Source organism: Mobula hypostoma, chromosome 4, assembly GCF_963921235.1.
Source record: "Mobula hypostoma chromosome 4, sMobHyp1.1, whole genome shotgun sequence".
NCBI classification, from domain to species: Eukaryota; Metazoa; Chordata; class Chondrichthyes; order Myliobatiformes; family Myliobatidae; genus Mobula; species Mobula hypostoma.
Genome location: NC_086100.1, coordinates 115,282,767 through 115,310,125, shown reverse-complemented (window position 1 = coordinate 115,310,125; position 27,359 = coordinate 115,282,767). Strand labels below are relative to the sequence as shown.

Sequence of the window (27,359 nt, the reverse complement as noted above, 5' to 3'; positions counted from 1 at the left end):
CAGACCATTAAGCTTCCTGAGCACCTTGTCAGTCGTAATTTTTACTGCACAAACTTCACTTCCCTGACACTCTTGAATGCCCGGTATACTGTAGATGTCTTCCACTGTGAAGACTGATGCAAAATACACATTCAGTTCCCTTGCCATCTCTGCATCTCTCATTACAATATCTCCAGCATCATTTTGTATTGGTCCTATATCTACCCTCGACTCTCTTTTACCCTTTATATACGTAAAAAAGCTTTCAGTATCTTCTTTGTTATTAGTTGCCAGTTTCCTCTCAAAATTCATCTTTTCCTTCCAAATGACCATCTTGGTTTCCTTCTGCAAGTTTTTAAAAGTTTCCCAATCCTCTATCTTCCCACTAGCTCTGGCTTCCTTGTATGCCCTCTCTTTTGCTTTTGCTTTAGCTCTGACTTCACTTCTCAGCCACAGTAGTGTCCTTCTACCCTTTGAAATTACTTCTTATTTGGAATATATCTGTCTTGCACTTCCCTGATTTTTCTCAGAAACTCCAGCCAATGCTGCTCTGCTGTCCTTCCTGCAAATGTCCCTTTCCAGTCAATTTCAGCCAGTTCCCCTCTCATGCCATTGTAATTTCCTTTACTCCACTGAAATACCAACACATTGGATTTTATTTTCTTTCCTCTTAAATTTCAATGTGAACACAATCATATTGTAATCACTGTTCCTTAAGGGTTCCTTAACCTTAAACTGTCTTATCACCTCCGGATCATTGCACAATACCCAATCCAGCATGACTGATCCCCTAATGGGCACAACAACAAGCTGTTCTAAAAAGCCATCCCTTAGACATTCTACAAATTCTCTCTCTTGAGGTCCAGCACAGGCCTGGTTTTCCCAATCCACTTTCACATTAAAATCACCAACGATTATTGTCTTTCTGACACGCTTTTTCTATTTCCTGCTGTAATTTGTAATCCCCAACTCAGCTGCTGTTTGGAGGCCTGTATCCAATTGCCATTAGGGTCCTTTATACTTCCCATTTCTTAACTCAACCCATAGAGACTCTACACTTTCCAATCCTATGTCATCTCTTTCCAATGATTTAATATTATTTCTTGTACACAGAGCCACACCACCCCCTCTGCCTACTAACCTATCTTTCTGATATACTGTATATCTTTCCCTGGGACGTCCTTATTGTAAGGAGTTTAGAAGGAGCAGAATTTGTTAGGTGCATCCAGGAAGGATTTCTTACATCACTTTGTTGATAGTCTAATGAGGGGAGAGGCCATACTGGACCTGGTTATGAGCCTGGCTAGGTGATTAACCTTCAGTGGGAGAACAATTCGGGAATAGTGACCACAACCCCTCCAGTTCTATTGTGGGCAAGTATGGACCTTCCGGAAGATTATTACAATGGAACAGGGCAAATTACAAGAGTACCAGGTCAGAACTAGGAGGAGTCAATTTGGAACAGCTGTTTTGGGGCAAATTCACATCTGACATGTCGAAGGTGTTTAAAGGCCAGGTGCACAGATAGTAGCAATAAGAACAGGACATGCCTTTGGTGATGGGGGTCCTAAAAGATGGATGCCATCTTTTTGAGGCATCGCCTTTTAATGATGTCCTCGATGCTGGGGAGGATAATGCCCATGATGGAGCTGGCTGAGTTTACAGCTTGCCTGTGCTTGACCCCTCCATGACAGACAGTGAAGCAGCCAGTTAGAATGCTCTCTGCAGTACACCTGTAGAAACTTGCGAGTGTCTTTGGTGAAACACCAAACCTCCTCAAATTCCCAATGAAATATAGCTGCTGATGTGCCTTACTCAATATGTTGGAGATCTTCAGAGATGTTGACACCCAGGAGCTTCAAGCTGCTCACCCTTTCCACTGCTGTCATCTCAATGAACACTGGTGTGTGTTCCCTCAACCTCTCCTTCTTGAAATCCACAATCAATTCCTTGGTCTTACTAATGCTGAGTGCAAGGTTGTTACTAGATTAACTAGGGAGAAGTAGGTCCACTCAAGGATAAAGGAAGAAACATGTGCTTGGAGGCGGATGTTGTGGGTGAGATCCTAAATGAATACTTTGCATCAGTATCAGCCACTAATCGTCAGGGGATCAGAGTTGGAGAGGGTCGGTAACTTTAAATTCCTTGGCATTATCATTTCAGAGGATTTGTCCTGGGACCAGCACAAAAAAGGTATGACAGTCCCTCTGCTTTCTTAGTAGTTTATGTAGATTCGGCATGTCATATGAAATATTGACAAATCTCTGTAGATGCACAGTGGAGAGAATCCTGGTGGGTTGCTTCACAGACTTTGGCAAACTTCTGGGGTGGAGAGTACATTGACTGGTATGGAAGCACCAATGCCCATGAATGGAAAACCTACACAAAGTAGTGGATACAGCACATTCCATGAAAGGAAAATCCTTCCCCACCATTGAGCACGTCTGCAAGAAGAGCTGTCACAAAAAAGCAAGTTTTGATCATCAAGGACCCCCACCATGCTGGCCTTGCTCTTTTCGCGCTGCTGCCATTGGGAAGGGGTCACAGGTCCCACACCACCAGGTTCAGGAACTGTTATTACCCTTCAACCATCAGGCTCCTGAACCATCATGGATAACTCCACTCATCCCTATACCGAACTGATTCCACAACCTATGGAGTGAGTCTGAAGCAGTCTACAACTCATGTTCTCAATATTAATTAATTGATTATTTATTTATTTACCTGCCTATCTGACTATAGGCTTTTATTTTTGTTATTGCATTTGCAGTTTATCTCCGTTTGCATATTGGTTCTTTGTACATCTTTGCTGTAAATTAAGTTTTCATTGACTCTAATGTTTTTTCTTGTGTCTACTGTGAATGCCTGCAAGAAAATGCATCTCAGTGTTGTATATAGTGACATACATGTACGTTGATAATAAATTTACTTTGAACTTTTATTTAACAAGGAAAAGAAAATGGGTGATTTTGAGTTCAGTTTAGAGAATGCTAGAGCATTTTGAGACAAAGAAGGAAATAGCTTTGGGTCCCTTAAAGAACATTCCCCAGGAATGGGAAGTCAGGTGGTTATTGAGAGAGGCAAGGAGTGAGATTGCTGGGGCTGTAACCAATATCTTTATGTTCTTTCTAGCTACAGGCGAGATCTGGGAGGACTAACAAGTAGTTAATGTTGTTTTGTTATTCCAGAAGGGAACTAGGGATAATCCCAGAAACTATAGATAGATGATTCTAATGTTACTGGTAGGGATGCTATTGGAGAAGAATCTTAAAGACAGGATTTATGAACACTTGGAAAGCATTGGCCTAATTATACAGGCCGTCAGCATTGCTTCGTGTGGGGCAGGTTGTGTCTCACTAGCTTGATTGTTCTAAAGAGATAATGGAAGTGACTGATGAAGATACAGCTATGGATTTTGTCTGCATGCAAATTAGTAAAGTATTTGAATAGGTCCTTCATAGGAGCATCATGCAGAGTTTAAGATGCACAGTGATTTGGCCATTTGGATTCAGAACTGGCTTACTCATAGAAGACAAAGGGTCGATGGGACTTATTCTGTGACCAGTGGTGTTCCACAGGAATCCATACTAGGACCTCTGCTCTTTGTGATACATTTTTAATTATATCTTTAAAATGTAGATGGGTGGGTTAGTGAATTCTGAGATAATATACTGATTGATTGGGTTGTAGATTGTATGGGTGTTGGCACATGGCCAAGTGGTTAAGGCGTTTGTCTAGTGATTTGAAGGTCGCTAGTTCGAGCCTTGACTGAGGCAGCGTGTGTGTCCTTGAGCAAGGCACTTAACCACACATTGCTCTGCGACGACACCGGTGCCAAGCTGTATGGGTCCGAATGCCCTTCCTTTGGATAACATCGGTGGCATAGAGAGGGGAGACTTGCAGCATGGGCAACTGCTGGTCTTCCATACAACCTTGCCCAGGCCTGCGCCCTGGAAACTTTCCAAGGCGCAAATCCATGGTCTCATGAGACTAATGGATGCCTATATAAAAGATAGTAATGAGGGTTATTGGCAGAAGGGATCAGTTTAGTTATGTACTTAGTTACCAGTTTAATTAACTTGACACAACACTGTGGGCTAAGGGGCCAATTTCCATGCTGTGAGGTGAGGTGAGGGCCTCCGTCAGTCAGAGTTGACCACGGATATTGCATCCTAATGGTCTAGATATACAAGCCTGGTCAGTACGATATGGAGAGCAAATTGTTGCCGAAGTACCAGGCTCCCCTTCACCACCCAACTGATGAACCCAAAGGAACGGCAGAGACCGATGCAGTTTGGTACCAGCAGTGTTGCAGGAGTTGCCAGTCAGCATTGAACTCAATGTAGAGGTCTGCCTTAGGGACTTCAGCTCTGGCCTTTTCCCTTGGGGTTTCGTCCCGAAGCCTTCCCCACAAGGCAGCGGAGGTTTGAGATTAGAGTTTTCCTTCTCTCAGATGAGCTGCCAAACATGGCTGACAAGCCCCGTCTGCCTGAAGCGACTGGTTTTTAGGTGTCACTAACCCGTCTTTGCCCTTTCTCCTGTCAGGAGAAATGGTTCCGCTGGGCTTAGTAGCTAAGCCACATGTGAAGGCTAGGAGCTGTTCTTGGTTGTTAGAGGCTGTGTGAGGCTCATGCCATTGGGAGCATTTAATAGGTAGTGGGAGCTTGTCTCCATTAGCACCCCCATCTATAACAACTTAAGAACCTTCTGCACTGTACTATGTTTTTTATAGCAAGCCCAACAAGGATAGCAATTTTGGATTTAGTTTTAGAGAGTGAAGCTGAGCTGGAGGAAGAAATTTCAGCGTGTAAGTGAATTTTGTGGCAGTGATCCTACTTTTGTTAGCATGGTTCTGGAAGACAACAAAGACAAAATGGAAGGTAAAGGCCATAAGGCTAATTTTGCCAAGTTTGTGATTTACCAAAAATGGCGTGGAAACATCTGTCACAAACCCCGTGACGGGTTAAAGAACCGGCAGAAATAGAAAACAGTTTGGAGTCCAGTGTTGCTATTAACTAATAATATTTATTAGTAACTACGCAATACAGTAATATAAATGTAGATAAATCAAACAGGTTAGCAATGATTATATATAAGTAAGTAAATCAGTAAGTGTGGAAATATATATGAAAATCAAGCTTCTTCAAGTCTAGGGGTAAATAGATACAGTCTTACTATGATGAGTAAAGTTCAGTTCAGTTCGTGGTATTGAGCTGAGTAGTGATGGAGAGAGAGAGAGGGGGAGGTTTAAGTCTTCAGGTGAGCTGACGCTGTCGATCTTCTCGTTGTCCTCCGAAATCCTTTAAAAGTTTCTGACTGTGACCACAACAAAGGGGAATGTTTTCCTGTGGTGGAGCTATCAACCCAGGCAAAGGTTGGACACATGGACAACTCGCCACCGGTCAATCCCTTTTCCTCACTGCAAGAGCCACTGATCGATCTGCCTGATCGATCCTCCAAAAACCCACTTTTTCTGCAGGCACAACAAAGCTCATTCAGTGTCCAAAACATGTGTCTGAGGTCTATATCATTTGACCTCCTATTTATCTCACCGTACTGAGTACCAACTGTCATTCAAATAACTCCTCCTTCCTTTGACTGTATAAGAAATGTACAAGCAGGCAAATGTCCTTAGAAGTATAAACACGCTGCTGAAAAATCATAACATTGATTGTCCATCAAATAGCGCCGCCCTCGGTTACCATAGCAACTTGCAAGCTGCTCGGTGCCCTCTCTCCGACTCAGCAGAAATCCAAAAGTTCCTCGTGCCTTAAAGTGACAGTCCAAAAGTTAGTCTTCGTCTCTCTCTCTCTCTCTCTTTTCAAAACAACATGTCAGTGTTACATACCTCTCTCTCTCCCTCTTTTCAAAAGCGCAGCTCATAGGGGTAATTGAGCATAATTCATAGGGGTAATTCAAGACCCTGTCACACATCTTCTTGGAAATGAATTAGTTCTAAAGCCAGGTGAGGGACTTAAAAAGTGAGGCTTCTTCAACCTGAGAAATGCCACATTTTGGCAGTAGAGGTGGCCATGGGAATATGTTGAAAATGGGACTGGAATTAAAGTGGTTGTCCAGCCTGTGGATGGAGCGAAGGCACTTGACGAAGTGTTCCACCAATCTGCATCAGGTCGCACCGATGCAGAGGAGGCCGAACAGGGAATACCAGCGACAGTGGGTATCTGGAAGGACTGCTTGGGACCTTGAGTGGTGGTGAAGGAGACGCTGAATAGGCAGGTGTAGCACTTGTGCCACTTTTAGGGGTAAGTGCTAGGGGGTGGGGGGGGGAGATCAGTGAAGAGGAATGAATGGACAAGGAAATCATGAAGCGAGTGCTTCCTGCAGAAAGTGGAGAGTTGGGGAGGGGAAGGTAAAGATGTGTTTGGTGTTAGGATCCCATTGAAAATGGTGGGAGTAGCAAAGTAGGTATCTATTTCTCATGTTCTTAAATTAAAAATATAGTTGGGTGCTGCCATGGAGTTTTTATGGAAAAGGCAGGGATTGGCTTACAAATGGATTAAAACCAAAGGTTCTGGTTGCATCTTCCAATTACCTCTCCCCAGTGGTTCGCATTTATGATGTCCCTTAGAGTCCAGCACTGGTAGCCCTCTGTGTTCCTGCTTATCACCCTTCTGCAGTTGTCTCCCCTGCAACAATCTCATTCCATGGGCCTCATTCATTTTGTCTACGTCCAAATACCATCAATCTGCCTCTCGTGCCCTACCCCATCACCTCTACCCAGTGCAACCAGGCTGTCATCTTACACCTCTCCAATTGACCAATCAACTCTGACTCCTGTCCCAAAACTGCTCTTTATCTTGGCCACCTTGCTTCTCCATTCTTAGTACTGATTCAGGGTTTCAACCTGAAATGTTAGCAATTCCTCTACCCTCACGTCCCGCCCCAAACACACACAGCTACTGCTTGACCCACTGACTTCCTCTAACAGACTGTTCATTGCTTTGGCACTTCAGTTACTGGATTACTGGTGGGATGATTTCAGTCCGTTTGAACTTGCAGAAACTGTTGAGCACATGAAGGTGGTTAGTGGTGGAAGCGTGTCAGAAGACTTGTGAAGCGTAAGTGCTAGCAGAGGCCGATTTATACTGACACAAGAGTTTGCCAATACTGGAATCTGGATTAAAGAATAAACTGCTGGAGGAACTCAGCAGATCAGGCAGCTTCTGTGGAGGAAAGTGGAGCAGATGAAGGTCTCACAGAATATTAACTGACATTTCCTCCCCTACCAATACTCTCTGACACACTGAGTTCCTGATTCGGATGAATGACTGTAAATTTCATCCAAAACAGATGGGGAAGATTTTAAGTAGATTATTTGCATCTGTATTTACTCAGGAGATAGACAGGGAGTCTATGGACATGAGGAGCTGCTTGCTGTATTGAGGTAAATTAGGGTGGATAAATCCCCAAGGCCTGACTAGGTCTTGTGAGAAGCTAGGGGTTCTAGCAGTGGTATTTACAAGGTAAGATTAGAGAATAGCTGATGTTATTCCATTGTTTAACAAGGGCTCTAAGAAGAAGTCATGAAATTATAGACTGGGGAGCCTGACATTAGTAGTGGGTATATTATTGGATGGTATTTTAAGGGAAAGGATATATAAGTATTTGGATAGATAAGGACTGATTAGGGATAGTGAACATGGCTTTATGCATGGTGGGTCATGTCTAACCAATCTTAAATGTATTTCAAGGAGGTTACCAGGAAAATTGATAAAGTCGGTGAATTTTGTCTACATGGACTTTAGCAAGCCCTTTGACAACCTCCCACACTGGAGGTTGGTCAAGAAATTTCAGTCCCTTGGCATTCACTGTGAAGGAGTAAACTGGATTCAACTTTGGCTTCTCAAGGGAAGCCAGAGAGTGGTAGTAGATAGTTGTCTCCCTGATCAGAGGCCTGTGACCAGTAGTGTGCCACAGAGATCGGTGCTGGGCCCATTGTTGTTCGTCATCTATATCAGGGTTTGGATGATAATGGGGTTAACTGGATCAGCAAATTTGTGAATGATGCCAAGATTGGAGGCGTAGTGGACAGTGAGGGAGGCTATCAATGCTTGCAGTGGAATCTGTGGAAAAATGACTAATGGAATTTAATGCACACAAGTGTGAGATTTTACACTTTGGAAAGACAAACCAGGGTAGGACTTGTACAGTGACTGGTAGTTCATTGTGGTAGAACAGAGGGGTCTGGAGATACAGATCCATAATTCCTTGGCATCACAGGTAGACAGGATCATAAGGAGAACTTTTGGCACATTGACCTTCATAAATCAAAGCACTAAGTACAGGAGTTGGGAAGTTTTGTTGAATTTGTATAAAATGTTGATGAGGCCTAATTTGGAGTATTGTGTGCAGTTTTGGTCACCTACCTACAGAAAAGATGTCACTAACATGGGAAGAGTGCAGAGAAATTTATAAGGTTGTTGCCAGGTATTGAGGACCTGAGTTTTAGGGAAAGGTTGAATAGGTTAGTACTTTTTTCCCTGGAGCATGACAGGATGAGGGGAGATTTGATACATGTATATAAAACTATGAGATACAGATAGGGTAAACACAAGCGGGCTTTTTCCACTGAGATAGGGTGAGACTTGAACTAAAGGTCATGGGTTAAGGGTAAAAGGTGAAATGTTTAAGGGGAACTTCTTCCTCAGAAGTTGGCGAGAGTGTGAAATGAGCTGCCAGCAGATTAGTAGATGTAGATTCGATTTGGTGTGTATGGAACTGCAGGAGATAGCAGAGGTACTTAATGAGTACTTTGCTTCAGTATTCACTACGGAAAAGGATCTTGGCGATTGTAGGGATGACTTACAGTGGACTGGAAAGCTTGAGCATGTAGATATTAAGAAAGAGGATGTGCTGGAGCTTTTGGAAAGCATCAAATTGGATAAGTCACCGGGACCGGATGGGATGTACCCCAGGCTACTGTGGGAGGCGAGGGAGGAGATTGCTGAGCCTCTGGCGATGATCTTTGCATCAGCAATGGGGACAGGAGAGGTTCCAGAGGATTGGAGGGTTGCGGATGTTGTACCATTATTCAAGAAAGGGAGTAGGGATAGCTCAGGAAAATATAGACCAGTGAGCCTTACTTCAGTGGTTGGTAAGTTGATGGAGAAGATCCTGAGAGACAGGATTTATGAACATTTGGAGAGGCATAATATGATTAGGAATAGTCAGCATGGCTTTGTCAAAGGCAGGTCATGCCTTACAAGCCTGATTGAATTTTTTGAGGATGTGACTAAATACACTGATGAAGATAGAGCAGTAGATGTAGTGCATATGGATTTCAGCAAAGCATTTGACAAGGTACCCCATGCAAGGCTTCTTGAAAAAGTAAGGAGGCATGGGATCCAAGGGGACATTGCTTTGTGGATCCAGAACTGGCATGCCCTCAGAAGGCAGAGTGGGTCATATTCTGCACAGAGGTCGGTAACCAGTGGCGTGCCTCTGGGAACTGTTCTGGGACCCCTACTCTTTGTGATTTTTATAAATGACCTGGATGAGGAAGTGGAGGGATGGGTTAGTAAATCTGCTGATGACACAATGGTTGGAGGTGTTGTGGATAGTGTGGAGGGCTGTCAGAGGTTGCAGTGGGACATTGATAGGATGAAAAACTGGACTGAGAAGTGACAGATGGAGTTCAATCCAGGTAAGTGTGAGATGGTTCATTTTGGTAGGTCAAATATGATGACTGAATATATTATTAATTGTAAGACTCTTGGTAGTGTGGAGGATCAGAGGGATCTTGGGGTCCGAGTCCATAGGACACTCAAAGTTGCTGTGCAGATTGACTCTATGGTTAAGAAAGCATATGGTGCATTGGCCCTCATCAATCATGGGATTGAGTTTAAGAGCTGAGAGGTAATGTTGCAGCTATATAGGACCCTGGTCAGACCCTACTTGGAGTACTGTGCTCAGTTCTGGTCGCCTCACTATAGGAAAGATGTGGAAACCATAGAAAGGGTGCAGAGTAGATTTACAAGGATGTTGCCTGGATTGGGGAGAATGTCTTATGAGAACAGGTTGAGTGAACTCGGCCTTTTTTCCTTGGAACGACAGAGGACAAGAGGTGATCTGATGGGGTGTATAAGATAATGAGAGGTATTGATCGTGTGGATAGTCAGAGGGCATAGTTTGAAGGTGCTTGGAAATAGTTACAGAGGAGATGTCAGGGGTAAGTTTTTTTAATGCAGACAGTGGTGAGTGCGTGGAATGAGCCGCCGGTGACAGTGGTGGAAGCTCAGAAAAATAGAGGGCTGTGGGTAACCCTGGGTAATTTCTAAGGTTCAGCACAGCTTTGCGGGCCGAAGGGCCTGTATTGTGCTGTAGGTTTTCTATGTTTCTATGATTTCAACATTTAAGAGAAGTTTGGATAAGTACATGGATGGGAGGGTTATGGAGGGCTATGGTCCAGGTGCAGGTCGATGGGAGTAGGCAGAAGAATACTTTGGCTCGGGCGAGATGGGTTGAAGAGCCAGTTTCTGTGCAGTAGTACTCTTTGTCTCTAAAATAAAAATACCCAATCTTACTAATAGAGGACTGTGGTGACCCACTTTCTAGTACACACGAACCGGCTCACAAAATGGCGCCCGCTGGCCCCCCAAAAAGGGCGCTAGGCCATCTTCACCAGCAGGGGGAAAAGCCCGCGCGCAGGAAAGGTCTGGGAATATGCATTCCCCACAGCAGTCCCGCCCAGGGAGGGCGGGAACGGGAAGGCTTTAAAGGAGGCCGCGAAGTTTGAATTAACCTCTTTTATCGCAACTCCAACTCACCGACTACGTGTCGTTATTCTAGTGTTGTGTGTAGCACACTGCTACAATTGGTGACCCCGACGGCCCAAACGATATTTGGACCAGAGATGACCAACGCTACATCTGTTCATGCAGTGTTGTTAAAACCGCCAAGCTTCTGGACGTTGCGATCCCGCTTATGGGTCGAACAAGCAGAAGCACAATTCCACATTCGGCAGATAACCTCGGATCACTCGTTACTACTATGTGCTGAGCTCCCTTGACCAGGAGACAGCTGCACAAGTTGAGGAGTTTATACAGTTGCCCCTGGAGGACGGCAAATACACAGCATTCAAAGCCCTGCTCATAAGGACTGTTGGACTCTCACGGCACGAGCGAGCTGCCTGCTTACTGCACCTGGATGGCTTGGGAGACAGGCCGCCGTCAGCATTAATGAACGAAATGCTGGCCCTGGCTGAAGGACACAAACCCTGCCTCATGTTTGAGCAGGTGTTCCTAGAGTAACTGCCCGAGGACACATGCCTGCTGCTGTCTGATGCAGATTTCAGCGACCCCCGGGAGGTGGTGGCCTGGGCAGATGTGCTGTGGAATGCCAAGGAGGAGAGAGGGGCGTCCGTTGCACAGATCACCAAACCGCGTGCCCAACGGCAGACCACACCAGGCCTGGCAGCAGAGCCTACAAAACCCGGTGACGGGAGTAAGGAGCCCAATGAACAATGGTGCTTCTACCACCAGCAGTGGGGCACAGAGGCCTGCCGCTGTAGACCACCCTGCAAATTCCTGGGAAAAGCCAGGGCCAGCCGCCGCTGATGGCTACGGTGGCTGGCCATCAGGACAGCCTCCTGTATGTCTGGGACAAGCAGTCAGGACGCCGCTTTTTGGTCGACACCGGAGCGGAGATCAGCGTTTTACCTCCAACAAGTTACGACACCCGCAACAGAGAACCGGGACCCACCCTGAGGGCCGCTAATGGCAGCACAATACGGACCTACGGCACCCGCACGGTGCGGCTACAGTTCAGCTCCAGCCGGTTCACCTGGGACTTCACACTGGCCGCAGTGGCCCAACCACTCCTGGGGACGGATTTTCTGCGAGCCCACAGCCTGCTGGTCAACCTGCAAGGGAGGCGACTAGTCCACGCCAAGACTTTTCAAACGTTCTCCCTGGGTGAAGCCAAGTTGCCAGCCCCACACCTGGACTCCATCACGTTGTCCGACGACGAATTCACCAGGGTCCTGGCGGATTTCCCATCAGTTCTGACACCGCAGTTCACGGCAGCCATGCCCAGACACAGAGTACAGCACCACATCCCGACCCAGGGACCACCCCTTCACACCCGTGCTCGAAGGCTTCCCCCGGACAAGCTCCGACTGGTGAAGGAAGAGTTCAAGAAGATGGAGGAATTGGGGATCATACGACGGTCCGACAGCCCATGGGCCTCCCCCCCTGCACATGGTGCCCAAGGCAACGGGGGGCTGGAGACCATGCGGTGACTACCGTAGACTGAACGAAGCTATAATGCCAGACTGCTACCCTGTGCCGCACATTCAAGACTTCGCAGCAAACCTACACAGCGCAAAGATCTTTTCCAAGGTAGACCTTGTCCGGGGATACCATCAAATCCCAGTACATCTGGACGACATCCCCAAAACAGCACTCATCACCCTGTTCGGCCTTTTCGAATTCCTCGGAATGCCATTCGGCTTAAAGAATGCCGCACAGACGTTCTAGCGGCTAATGGACGTGGTGGGACGCGACCTGGACTTTGCATTATTCTATTTGGACGACATCCTCATAGCCAGTAGTAGTCGTCAGGAGCATCTGTCCCACCTCCGTCAAGTCTACTCCCGACTGAGCGAATTTGGCCTTACAATCAACCCGGCCAAATGCCAGTTCGGACTCGACACCATCGACTTCCTGGGCCACAGGATTACTAAAGACGGGGCAACCCCTCTGCCCGCCAAGGTAGACGCGGTCCGCCATTTCCCCCGACCCAACACAATCAAAGGCCTGCAGGAATTCATGGGTATGATGAATTTCTACCACCGTTTCCTCCCCTCAGCAGCCCGAATCGTGCACTCCCTGTTCACCCTGATGTCGGGTAAGGGCAAGGACATTACCTGGGATGAAGAGGCCGCAGCCGCTTTCATTAAGACCAAAGAAGCCTTGGCAAACGCCGCGATGCTAGTGCACCCCAGAACGGATGTTCCTACTGCCCTCATGGTGGACGCATCCAACATAGCAGTCAGTGGAGTGCTGGAGCAACTCATCGAGGGTCGCTGGCAACCCCTGGCGTTCTTCAGCAAACACCTTTCCGCTACAGGACACCTAATACATGATGTTCCAAAGTGTTTATCAATGGTGCACAGAAACACAGATCACTGAGAAAAGAATTTACAACTCTTTAAACAGAAAGGCTTTAACAGAAAATAGATAATCCAAAAAATCTCACAAATGATTTTATTATAGAAGTTGAATATTTACAAGTTTATTTACATTCCAATGAAACAATATTTAACCAATTACTTTAATTGTGTGTTCTCTGCATACAATACTACAATAATTATTACACAGGAGTACTGACTAAAATGTCTTACTACCCTCATCTTCTAACAATAAGAATTTTTGAACTGGATTAAATACTTCACATTTTAAATTAAAATACTTTTGCTAAACAAAATTATTGCTGGCAATATATTAATGTAGAAATCTGCTTATCAAATGTACAGATAATTTAGTAATCTGGTACGTATTTGAAATGCAGCACTTTGGGAAAAGGCACAATGGAACTGTTTTCAAGTCAGTTTTTATTCTCATTTTCCACAAACAAGAGAAAATCTGCAGATGCTGGAAATCCAAGCAATACACACAAAATACTGCAGGAACTCAGCAGGTCAGGCAGCATCTGTGGAAAGCAGTTACGGGCTGAGACCCTTCAGCAGGATGGGTTTCCACCTGAAACATCAACTGTACTCTTTTCCATAGATGCTGCCCGACCTGCAGAGTTCAGCAGCATTTTGTGTGCGTTGCTTTTTTGTGTTTTTTCATTGGTTCGTCTGGATGTAGTGTTGAAGTAGTTTTATGGTAGCACTTGATCTGTAAGATTTTTCAAGTAATAAACAAGCAGTCCACTGCACTAATTGTTGATAAATATACAAAGCAATTTCAGCCAACACAGATAAACTTAATTTCAATTTGCAATTATTTCGTTCAAAAATATCATTCAATGTACTATTAAGGTTGGTAAACTAAAATTAAAAGTTTAACATTTTTGTGGTACTGATTGACAGTGATCAGATGATTTTGGCAAAGAGACAACTGAAGCAGCAAGATTAAAGAATAAATACAGGCATAATTTTGTCTGTTTAACCGCCACTGCTCCTGAGATAACCAATGATCCCAATGTATTTAGTAGAAGAAAGAAAAGCAATGTTTAGTGAAACCAGAATGAAACATATAATATTAATCAGAAAAATGTAACTCTTCAACTTTACATTTGAACAATTAATATGATAATTGAGTCCTGATCTAACAATTCTATTAATATACAATATCTCACAACATAATACTGTAGCTACACTGCTGAATCAGTTGATTGTTCACATTCCATTATAAGCTGGTCCACCACCTCCTTCTGGTACCACCCAGTTGATATTCTGGCTGGGATCCTTAATATCACAAGTCTTGCAGTGAACGCAATTCTGAGCATTAATCTGCAATCTCATTCCATTACCACTTTCCAAAGGAACATACTCATAAACACCTGTGAGTCGGGAAAGAAATAATTTATGTCATAGAATTTACACCGGGATGAACATATGGAATATAAGCAGTAGAACCTGGCGGCGTGGTAGCACAGTTGTTAGCACAACACTTTGCAGTACAGGCGATCTGTCGCTGTCTGTGAAGAGATTGTACATTCTCCCTGTGACCTTACGTTTCCCCTGGGGGCTCTGGTTTCCTCCCATAGTCTGAAGATGTACCGTGATTAGGCTAGGATTAAATCGGAGGATTGCTGGGCGTTGCAGCTCAAAGGGCCAGATGGGCCTTTTCCACGTTGTATCTCAATAAATAAATAAAATGCACAGAAATCTCCAAGATTGACTAAATTAATCAGTATATTAATCAAAAAATTAAAAAAAGGAATTCCCACATGCATTCTCTCCTATTTCTAAGGATGGTATTCACAATTATCTAGCAGTTTACAAGAACACTGATGAATAGCACAGAGAAATTATTTTGAGTAATGGTCACTAGTTAGACATAAAGCTGCTGAAGGATAAACTCATGGGCCATCTTCTCAGATAGTGGAATAGGTTCCTCTGATTGGGAACCTACATTCAACCACTATCCAAGTAGATGCCCATTTCAATAGGGCCTCTATAGAGCCAGTGTACCAGCAATCTCTTCACTCCTGTGTATTCAGTCCCCAGGAAATACTGGGCTTTTGTGTTTCGGTGAAGGGGAGGGAGGCATGGACGTGTTGGAGAACATGTCAGCAGGAATTCTGGAATGTTTGAACAGAGGAAATGGAAATTAGAGTCAGAGACACAGCATGGAAACAGGCCATCCGGTCCAACTTGCCCATGCCAACCAGTAGCACTCCTGTCTTAATCATATCTTTCAGTTCTTAGCTTATAACTGTCCTAGGCAATTCAGAATCAGATTTATTATCAGTCTTATATGACATGAAATTTGTTATTTTTACTGTAGCAGTACAGTGTAATGAAATTACTATAAATCACAAAATAAAAAAAGTGCAAAGAAAGGAATAACGAGATAGCGTTCATTGGTTAATGGATCATTCAGAAATCATATGATGAAGGGGAATGAACCTCATTTAGACAGTTCTTAGATGGTGATATCAACTTTATTTTTACCACTTTCTCAGATGGTATATTCCAGCTACTTACTATCTCTGGGTGAGAAAGGCCTCTGCAGATCCCCAATCTTAGCTATATTCAAACATTTAATGAATTCATTAGAAAGTGGTTTCATTTACTTCAATTCAAAGATTATAGTCATGTCAATGTTTCGGTCAAGACTCTTCATGGGGGGGGGGGTTGATTATCCTTTTCTCTCTACAGATGGTGCCTGACCCACTGAGTTCCTCCAGCAACTTGTTCTGAACTGATCAACAAACAATCTACGCAGATTAAACCTCTGGAAAGGAGTAAGAATCCACAGCTGTTTAATGCATTGGAACAATTAACTGCCTCTTACTGAAGGGTTGATATTGTGAAGTTAGAAATATCATGACGTTTGTGGAATTTGAATTCAGTTTTTAAAAGCTGAAGACACAAAACTTGTGTAAGTGAAAGTAACCATGAACTGCTTCTTTAATGTTTATTTGGGCAGGAAATTGTGCTAAGTCAATATGTATGGTAATCCATGCGTGGAGCCAAAAGAGCTGGGGGAGATGTTAAATGAATTTTTTGCATTTATGCTCAGAAGACAAACACAGAGTCTATAGAAGTGAGGCAAAATTTCAAAGGAGGGGGTATTTGCTGTCTTGAAGCAAATTAGGGTGAATAAATCTCAAGGGCCTGACAAGGTGCTCCCTTGGACCCTGTGGGAGGCAAGTGCAGAAATTGCCGAGGCCCTAACAGAAATATTTAAATCACCCTTAGCAACAGGAAAGGTACTGGAGGATTGGAGGATAGCCAATGTTGTTCTGCAGTTTAAGAACAGCTCTAAAAACAAACCAGAAATTATAAGCTGGTGAGCCTGACACCAGTAGTGGGAAAATTATTGGAAGGTATTCTAAGGGACCAGACATAGGAGTATTTGGATAGACATGCATTGATGAGGGATAGTTACCATGGCTTTGTGTGTGGTAGGTCGTGTTTAACCAATCTTATAGAGTTTTTCAAGGAAGTTACCGGGAAAGTTGATGAAGACAAGGCAGTGGATGTTGTTTACATGGACTTTAACAAGGCATTTGACAAGATCCTGCATGGGAGGTTGTTCAAGAAGGTTCAGTCACTTGACATTGAAGATGAGGTAGTAAGTTGGATTAGACATTGGTTTTGTGGGAGAAGCCAGAGAACGGTAGTAGATGAAAAAGACATAATCACGGACGTGTGCACGCACAGACTGGCACGCCAAAAAAAAAGGGAAAAGAGTACAATTGACATTTCGGACCGAGACCCTTCAGCAGGACTAGAGAAAAGAAGTTGAGGGGTAGAATTAAAAAACTGGGGGAAGGGGAGGGAGAAACACAAGGTGATGGGTGTAACCAGGAGGGGGAGGGGTGAAGTAAAGAGCTGGGAAATTGATTGGTGAAAGAGATACAGGGCGAGTCTGATAGGAGAGGACAGAAGACCATAGAGGAAAGAAAAGGGGGGAGGAGCACCAGAGGGAGGCAATGGGCAGACAGGGCAAAAAGGTGAGAGAGGGAAAAAGGGATAGGGAATGGTGGAGGAGAGGGGGACCATTACCAGAAGTTCAAGAAATCAATGTTCATACTATCAGGTTGGTGGCTACCCAGACGGGAATATAAGGTGTCCTTCTCTTCCCCCCTCCCACCCCAACTCTCCCCCTTTATCCCTCCCCCTTTATCCCCCATTTTTTTTCCCCCTCGTCCTGCTAAAGAGTCTCACCCCAAAGCATTGACTGTACTCTCTCCCTTAGATGTTGACTGGCCCATTGAATTCCTCCAGCATTTTGTATGTGTGGCATGGATTTCCAGCATCTGAAGATTTTCTCTTGTTTGTGATTGTCATTAGGGATAGTCAGCATAGCTCCATGATGGGCAGATCATGCCTCATGAGCCTAATTGACTTTTTTGAGGAAGTTACAAACCAAACTAATGAAGGTAGAGTGCTGGATGTGGTGTATATGGATTTTAGTATGGTGTTCCACAGGCTTCTCCATAGAAAGCTCATCCAGAAAGTCAGGAGGCGTAGAATTCATGGACAGATTTGGAATTGACTAGCTCACAGAAGGCAGAAGGTGGCAGGAGATGAAACATATTCCACCTGTGGTGTTGCACAGGGTCCTGTTCTGGGACCCCTGCTCTTTGGTGATTTTTATAAATCACTTGGATGAGGAAGTTTAAGAGTGAGTTAGTAAGATTGCAGATGACATGAAGGTTGGTGGTGCTGTGGATAGTGTAGAAGGTTGTTGCAAGTTACAATAGGACACAGACAGGATGCAAAGCTGGGCTGAGGAGTGGCAAATGGAGTTCAATCTGAAAAAGTGTGAAGCAATACACTTTAGAAGGTTGATCATGAAGGCAGAATACATGGTTAACAGCAGAATACTTAGTAATGTGGAGGAACAGAGGGATCTTGGAGTCCAAGTACATAGATTCCTCAAAGTTTCCACACAAGCTGATAGGCTGGTTAAGAAGGCATATGGTGTACATTATTTAGGGGATTGAGTTCAAGTGCTGCGAGGCATGTTGTAGCTCTATATAACATAGTGTGTTCAGTTTTGGTTGCTTCATTAGGGGAATGATATGGAATCATTAGAGAGGGTGGAGAGGAGATTTACCAGGATGCTGCCTTGATTAGATAACAGGTCTATGAAGAAAGGTTGAGTGAGCAAGGGCTTTTCTCTTTGGAGCGAAAAGTACGAGAGGTGACTTGATATTAGTGTAGAAGACTATGAGGGAGTGGATAGCCAGCACCTTTTTCATAGGGTGGCAATGGCTAATACCAGAAAACATCATTTTAAGGTATGTGGGGAAAAGGTTAGGGGAGATATCAGAGGTAGTTATGTCTTTTTTAAAAAAACACAGGGAGTGGTGGGTGCCTGGAATGCACTGCAGATGGTGGTCGAAGCTGATACATTAGGGACACCAAGAGACTCTTAGATAGGTATTTTGAAAGAAAATTGGAGGGTTATGTGCTGCATAGGAGGGAAGGGTTAGATTGATCAAGGAGTAGATCAAAAGGATGGCACAACATTATGTGCTGAAGGGTCCCAACTGTACTATTCTATGTCCCAAAGGTATAACTGAAGGTTTAGAAGGTGTAGAAGCTTCACAGCTCTACAGCCCACATCCTGATCTCAGGCACTGTCTCTGTGGAGTTTGCACATTTTTTCTCCGTGACTGCACAGGCTTTCTCCATGGTTTCCCGTTTCCAACCAAATCTTAAGCATGTCCTGATTGGTTATTTGACAACTAAAATTTACCTGTTAGTATACTATTTCCTGTTAATGGCAAACAGAATTAAAAGTGAGTTAATGCATAGTGAAAGAAACTCTGCTATAGAGGGCACAGAATAAAGAGAAGGAATGAGCTTAATGGAATTGCCCCATTTGAGCTAGGTAATACATTTGGCATTACAAATACTCATGGAATAAATTAAGCTCAGTAACAGTAGTTGTATTTTGTTTTGCAAACGTGTATGCAAAAAAGAGAAATATAGTAAACATAACAGACTTTAATCCACGCAGACTAGGAAAACCATATTTGCAATAATAATGTGGAGGATGTGATCATCAAGCACATTCAAGTTAAATATTCCAGCCTCTCCAGAAACCAACATTGTGCAATGAGACAGGATGAATTAATATGAGTATTGTGGAAAGAATTTAGGCAAATGACAGAGAAGCGGTTAGAGTAGCAGGGGATTTCAACTTTCCCCTAATTAATTTGAATCACCTCAGTATGAAAACTTCAGAAAAGGTGGATTTTTTAAAAATTGTAATCAGGAGAACTTTTTGAGCAGTATATAGATCGTCCCACTAGAGAAGGGGCAGTAACATACCTAATCATAGGCAAATTGTTGGAGTGTCAGTGGAAATAACGACCTTAATTTAAGGTGTTTATGGACAAGGATAAGGACAATTTCAATACCTTATGACAGAATCTAGCAAAAATAGGCATTACTTTACATTCTACAGGTGAAAGTAATTTAAAAGTGAAATAGTGACAGCTTATGGCCAACAAGTTCACCTTAGAGGTCAAAGGCAAGAACAGCAAACCCAAGGAACTCTGGATGTCAAGGGATATTATGAATTGGATAAAGAAAAGAAATGTATGGCAGGCAGCAAGAATGAAAACAGGGACACCCTATAAATCAGAAATAAAATGTGGGGGACACAAAGTACCATTGACAAATAAGATTAAATAAAATGCTTTGCAAGATTCCAAGTATGTTAAGGATAGGAGGGCAACCCAGAAAAAGTTGAGCCTCGTTTGAGATCTAAGGAGAAATCTCTGCGTAAAGCCAAATTACAGAAATATATTACCATAAGGAAAAGGGATTCTGGATGACTGGAAAATTGCAAATGTCACTCCACTTGTTAAGAGAGGGAGGAAAAAGACAGGAAATTATAGGCCAGTTAGCCTGACTTCAGTGGTTGGGAAGATGTTGGAGTCCAGAATTAAGGATGAGGTTTCCGGGTGCTTGGAGGCACAGGATAAAATAGGCCAAAGCCAGCATGGTTTCCTTAAGGGGAAATCTTGCCTGACAAACCTGTTGGGATTCTTTGAAGAAATAACAAGCAAGATAGATAAATGAGAGTCAGTAGATATTGCTTACTTAGATTTTCAGAAGTCTTTTGACAAGGTGCTGCATGTGAGGAGCTAAACACAATAAGAGCCCATAGTATTATTGTAAAGATACCAGCATAAATAGAAGATTGATTGATTGGCAGGAGGCAAAGAGTGGGAATAAAAGGGAGCTTTTCTTCTTAGCTGCCAGAGGCTAGTAGTGTTTCGCAGGGGCTAGTGTTAAGATTGCTTCTTTTCACATTATATGTCAATGATTTGGATGGCAAAATTGACGGCCACGTGGCTGAGTTTGTTGATGATACAAGGATAGGTGTTGAGGAATCGGGAATGGGCAAAGAAATGGCAGGTGCATTATAGTGTAGGTAAGTATATGGTCATACACTTTGGTAGAAGGAATAAAGTTGTAGACTATTTTCTAAACGGGGAAGCGAATATATATCAAAGGTGCAAAGATTCTTCGGCGTCCACGGGAGGGATTCTGTGGTGAGGAAGAAATGCAATGTTCACATTCATTTCAAGAGGACTAGAATACAAAAGCAAGGATGTAATGCTGCAACTATACAAAGCACTGATGATGCTTCACTTAGAAGTATTGAGAGCAGTTTTAGGCCACCTTTCTAAGAAAGGATGTGCTTGCATTGGAAAGGGTACAGGGGAGGTTCACAAGAATGAACCTGGGAATGAAACGGTTAACACATGAGAAGAGTTTGATGACTCTGGGCCTGTACTCGCTGGAGTTTAGAAGAATGGGAGAGGGGAAGGGACATCATTAAAATATATTGAATACTGAAAGGCTAGAAAGAGTGAATGTGGAGAGGATGTTTCCTATAGTGGGAGAGTCTAAGACAAGAGGACACAGTCTCTTGATTAGTAAAGGTGTCAAAGGTTACGGGGAGAAGACAGGAGAATGGGATTGAGAAGGAACAATCAGCCATGATGGAATGGCAGAGCAGACCAGATGGGCCAAATGGTCAAATCCTGCTCCCATGTCTTAAACATAATTGGAGAACTGAACGAGGAGGATGGTGAAATTCTAGCACGGGCTTTCAAAGGAAATTCTCGGAGCAGAGTTTGTCATAAGAAATATCTTGTCGACGAGATAGGCACGACACCTCATGGTAATAAGTCCAGTTCAGGCACTGGCACCGATTAGATAAGGTTATTTTCCGAGCAGGGATTTGCAAAGCTGCCTGCAACATCTGTGCATAACAGTTACTGATGACTACTGGATGACAATTACCTAATCTAATCTGTAACATCCATTAATTAACCTGGTCCCATAATGTTAGCATCAAGTGAACCTGATTGGTTTGATGAGAATGACAACACTGAGGAGCTAATTAATTGCATACAAAGGTTTGTCTAGTTTGGAAGCTCCACCATACCTCAAATTATGACCTATATAGATAATTGGTGATAATAGAAAGAAGACTCAGTAATTCACTGACATCCATGAAATCTGTGTGTTCTTTATTGTTGTCAGCCATCTACAACCCTAACATCCAAGCCATGAACATTGATTTCTCTAACTTCCGGTAATGCCCCTCCTCCCCTATCCCTAATTTATTTACATAAACACGAGGAATTCTGCAGATGTTGGAAATTCAAGCAACACACATCAAAGTTGCTGATGAACGCAGCAGGCCAGGCAGCATCTCTAGGAAGAGGTAGAGTCGACGTTTCGGGCCGAGACCCTTCGTCAGGACTAACTGAAGGAAGAGCTAGTAAGAGTAACCTCCTACTCGCTCTTCCTTCAGTTAGTCCTGACGAAGGGTCTCGGCCCGAAACGTCGACTGTACCTAATTTATTTATCTCTCTTTCCCTCTCACAATAACTCGCCTGTTCTCCATCTTCCTCTGGTGCTCCCCTCCCCCTTTCTTTCTTCCAAGGCCTTCCTTCAGTTAGTCCCGATGAAGGGTCTCGACCTGAAAAATCGACTGTACTTCTTCCTATAGATGCTGCCTGGCCTGCTGCGCTCCACCAGCATTTTGTGTGTGTTGCATCCAATCCTTTAGTTCACTTACAGCTAAGAACAGAGCCGAAGATCTCAAGGACAGAGAAGCAGTTAATGACCATTGGTAAGAACATTTTGATAACCTCCTTATCCATAATTCTGTCCTCAGTGCAAACAGATTGGCCAGATCTCACAGCAAACTATTGCTCTTACTTTGTCCCACCCTGATCCACAAGAAATCAAAAAGGCTATATTTCAACTAAATAAATAGGCCCCTGAAGCAAATGATATGCTCTTCACTCTGTAGTGAAGAGCTTTAGACACCTATTGATAATCTCATACTTCATGTCTGGGAAGAGGAGAATATATCAGGAGGCCTGTGACTGCCTGAAAAGATGTTCATAGAATGGGCTGATTTACAAAGTGAAGATTTTCTATGATGTATGGTAGTGTTTGCCTTTATTAGCTCAGGCATCAAATATAAGTATTGGGACATCATCTTACAATTGTCCAAATTGTTGGTTAGGCCACACTTGGAGCACTGTGTGCAGTTCTAATCACCACACCCATAGGAAGGATGGGATTATTCCAGAGTATGCAGGAAAGATTCACAGAAATGTTACCCTGGACTAAAGAACTTGAGAAGAGAATAGATAGACTGACTGTTTTCCCTCAAAGGTGGTTGAGGGTTGACTTTGAAGAAGTTTATGAGATGAGCATAAACAGGGTAGATAGTAAGTATTTTTCTCAGGATTGGGAAATCTACAACTGGAGAACAGAAGGTTTAAGGTGAGAGAGGAAAGGTTTAAAGGGGATCTGAGGGATAAATTTTTCCACATAGAGGGTGGCAGGTATATAGGATGAACCACCAGAGGAGTTAGTAGAGGCAGGTACAATTACAATGTTTTTAAAAAAAACATTTGAACAGGCACATGGATAGGAAAACTCTGGAGGAATATGGACCAAGCACAGGCAAGTGGGAGTAGCATTGACAGGCATCTTGGTCAGCATGGAGAGTTGGGGTGAAGGATCTGTTTCTGTGCCATGCAACTCTATGAATCTATAATAAATATCGCTGAATATTGCAGAATCAAATATCGCTGTGATGATTGTACGTTCTAGTATCAATTGTTTGGCGACAATAAAGTATAAAGTATAACATGCACGATTAGTTGAATGCTAATGATGTATTAGGAATTCCCATGAGGTTTTTAAACAAATAAAAGTGATTTGAAAAAGACGTTTAAGCGATGAGATCACCAAAATCAATTGGATTGCACTGAGTTTAATTTCTACATCTCCATTCCCTCCTCAATCCCCGAAAAGGTGGTAAAGGGGTATATTTAATATGAAGAGAAACAAATTAAAAAAAAAACTGCTACCCCAAAGGACATCAGCTGTACAAAATAATTATTGCAAATCACTGAGATTATGCTGCAAGGATTTCATACTATCACCCTGTGTGAAAAGAAGACAATGGGAAAACAGGTTAGTAGATAATACCTGCAGGACAGAATCTTTGTTCTGGTCCATCGAACTCAGCCAAGTTCCTGTTTACTGGTATACTATCATCCAATAGGGTTAAATGTGCTGGTTGATCATCTTCATGATTGGTTCCACTAAGGGCCACAGAGGACAGAAGGTCAAAGCTGATTTTTCCATCTGGCTTGGGGTATTCAATAACAGTGCAGTCCTTGGCTGGCTTTAACTGAGAAAAATCTGCACCTGCAATTTGATAGATATGTATTTAGTTAAATCTTTGCATTAGCCATTTGTTCCATTGAAAGTTACAACTTTGTAACAATGACGCACGGTTTGAGAACCCCATATCCGACATTACAAAATCTGAAAACCTCCGGAATCCAAAAGGTTCCCAGGTGATGTGCAGGTCTCTATGTATCACAGACAGTTCTGAGAAGCGACTTCACATATGTAATGAAGAGAAGTTAATGAAAAATAGGAAAAAAATGCATAAAATAAAGATCTTGATTGGGTATTAAAAGAGTGAATTCATCATTATTGGAGTTAACATACAGTATGCCACTCATGAAACAAGCAAAGATTTATCATGAAGAACTAAAATTGAAGGTAATTGTGAATATCCAGCAGGCTGGCTACAGAAATTTGAAAGAAAAGGCATGGCATTAAATTTTTAACGATGTGTGTCGATAGGTGTCTGCTGATCACAAAAAAGCAAGGAAATCCGTTGCTGAGATCTTCACGATGAAAATCTAACATGCTGAATGGCTGTATCAGTACATATGTGAGATGACCAAGTGTAAGATGAAGACTATTTACCAGAAGTATGTAAATTCAGAGTCAGCAATGATGGCGATGACAAACAGCTATCAACTGTCCACCTGGGTGGCTGAGGTAGTGATAGCTTACTTTTCTGATGGTTTAATGTGCACAATATCGCTTCATGCACAAAATTATTTAAAATATTATATAAGACTGCCTTACATATGTAACGTAAATGGATTTTGCATTTTGACTAGAGTATCTCACCATATAGATCAGGAGTTCCCAACCTGGGGTCCATGGACCGCTTGGTTAATGGCTTGGGTCCAGGGCATTAAAAATAAGGATGGGAACCCCTGTTATAGATACAAGTATTCTAAAATCCGAAAACATCCAAAATCTGAAACACTTCCAGTCCCAAGCATTTCTGATGAGGGATGCGCAGCCTGTTGCTCATTGCTGAGAGAATATTCCTGCAGTAAATTCCTGGCTCAGAATGGGTTTGAATGAGTATACAAGTTTATAACTACCTGGTGGCTAAATAATAGTCTAGATTTTCTGATAAGTATCAGGATAAATGTTGAATTTTATAAAGTTTGCTGAGATACAGTGTGGAAACGGTCCTTTGAGCTGCGTCGCCTAGCAATAACCCAATGTAACCCTGGGCTAATCACAGGACAATTTACAACGACCAATTAACTTACTAACCAGTGGGAGGACCGTGGGAGGAAACCCAAGCACTCAGAGAAAACCCACAGGGAGGACATACAGATTCCTCAGATGGCATTGGAATTGAATCCCAAACTCCAACACCGAGCTGGTAGGCGTTGCACGAAACACTGCGCTAATTTTACAGAGACTGATATTGTACACATGCTATTATGGTTGAAAACGTCTTTTTTAAAAATAGCACTAATTTTTAAATCCTGAAGAAATTACAATACAGAGTTCACTGTCCAATAACTATTAATTAGTAACTTTTACTGTCAAACAGTGATTGATTAACCATCACACCAACCTTAAAACACTGTGGTTTGAATGGTCAGAATTTTAACAAAAGAAACTGAATGAGATAAGTCAAATTATGCAATGGAGATTGATACAGAGTCCACATGGAATACCATATTGTGTTGATAGTCATAAGAAAGTGGAATGCCAAAGAACAATTCTCCATAATCAAAATGCTAAGATGAGAGACTGAGTTTTTACGAGCTTTGCGGAAATGAGGATGGCCATAGGCTTATAAAAAATTACAAAGAAGTTAATAAAAAGACTTGCATTCACACAGTACCTATACCAAATCTTTAAATTATTATTGTAATGTCAGAAATATGGTGTCAATTTGAACACAATAATGCAGTAATTGTCTAGATGACCTGCCTTAGTACTGTTTATAGTAATTTTGAAGGATAAATATTGGGTAAAAATGGCAAGAAAATAAAACATACTATCTGGATGCATCACGATTTGGTAGGGCAACTGCTCCGCTCGTGACCTCTGTGGATACAGCTCAGGACATCATGGAAACCAGTCTCCTCTCCACCGACTCTGTCTATACATCTGTTTGACTCAATGAGCTGACAGCATAACCAAAGATATCACCCACCCTGATCATTCTCTCATCTCTCCCCCCACATCAAGCGGAAGATAAAAAAAAAGCCTGAAAGCACATGCCACCAAGCTCAAGGACAGTTTTTACCTTTGACTATTGAATGGTTCTCCAGTTGATAAGGTAGACTCTTGACCTCAAAATCTACCTCGTTATGATCTTGGAACTTATTGTCTACCTGCATTGCACACTCTCTGTAGCTATTGCACTTTATTCTGCATACTCTATATTGTCTTACCTTATACTACTTCAATGCATTTGGTAATGAAGTGATCTGTATGAATAGTATGCAAGATGAGATTTTCACTGTACCTTGGTAAATGTGGCAACAATAAACTCATTCCAATTCCAGTGATAAATCCCCTGCTTTTTATTATAACTGTGGATTCTTTTATGTTTATTTTAGGCAGTTCATAAGGTCTTGTTTAACACCTCTTCCAAAAGCATCGGTATCAGTGCAGGTTTCTTTCAGTACATTACAGGAGTGTCAGTCTTGACCTTTGTACTCAAGTCTCTGAGGCAAAGCTCTCTAAGCAAAACTGTAAACTAGGCTCCTGCTGATAGTAAAGTAGATAGATTTATGACAATTTTTAGGAAATGAGATATTGAATTTAAATGCTGAAGTAGTCAAAATGTAGGATCAAAATATTTGCATAATAAATTAGACCAAATTGCCATTTCTGTTCTCAAAAAGTTCACAGATCAAATGATGGGAAAGAAAAATGTAAAAATTTCTTTTATTCACATCAGTCACAATAAATCCATAAGCAACAAAAAAAAAACTTGCAGGTTCATGAATTTGCTTTTAGAATAGCCAGGCATGATCATCAAGGAGTGCTATGCTCTGAAGCATAACTGTTCATCAGGATGCGTGGAGGCTACTGACAAAGCTGAGCAAAATCGGTAATATAAAGATCTTATTAAGAGAGTGGCCAAACATACATCTTTTGTTTTTCAAACATGCATTTTTGAGCAGCCAATGAGCAAAAAGAAATTCCAGAAATTGCAAATTAAAATAAAAGCAGATCATGTTTGGAACACTCAATAGGACAATGGGCATCACTGGAGGTAAAATAAGAGTTAATGTTTCAGGTCAATGTTCTTTCATCAGAACTGGGAAAATTTAGAAATGAAGCAAGGTTTAAGTTGCAAAAATTGGTGGGGGAAATAGAAATAACAAAGAGATTAAAAGGTGGCGGCCACGGGAGATGGAATGATACAAATAATGCCATTTCAGGCTGAGAAAAGGTAGCAAATGCTTGGTAATCACAGTTAGTCTGTAAGAGGTATAAATGGAGAAGATCAAGCACAGAGAGAGAACAACAAAATAATGCTGGAATT

The 27,359-nt window shown here is 42.6% G+C and overlaps 1 protein-coding gene and 1 long non-coding RNA gene across 2 annotated transcripts in view; one reads left to right on the top strand and one right to left on the bottom strand.

The window, feature by feature from the left end:
• Nucleotides 1–27,359, top strand: part of LOC134345562 (uncharacterized) — an 88,248-nt gene that overhangs the window by 26,315 nt on the left and 34,574 nt on the right. The gene's annotated exons all lie outside the window — the stretch shown is intronic.
• etfdh (electron transfer flavoprotein dehydrogenase) overlaps nucleotides 13,249–27,359 on the bottom strand; it is a 59,885-nt gene continuing 45,774 nt past the window's right edge. Inside the window, exons 12-13 of the mRNA XM_063046406.1 lie at nucleotides 23,672–23,893; nucleotides 13,249–14,508 (exon numbers count right to left, since the gene is read on the bottom strand). Of these exons, the coding sequence (XP_062902476.1) occupies nucleotides 14,345–14,508; nucleotides 23,672–23,893 (386 nt within the window). The 3' untranslated portion in view covers nucleotides 13,249–14,344. The remainder of the gene's footprint in view (nucleotides 14,509–23,671; nucleotides 23,894–27,359) is intronic.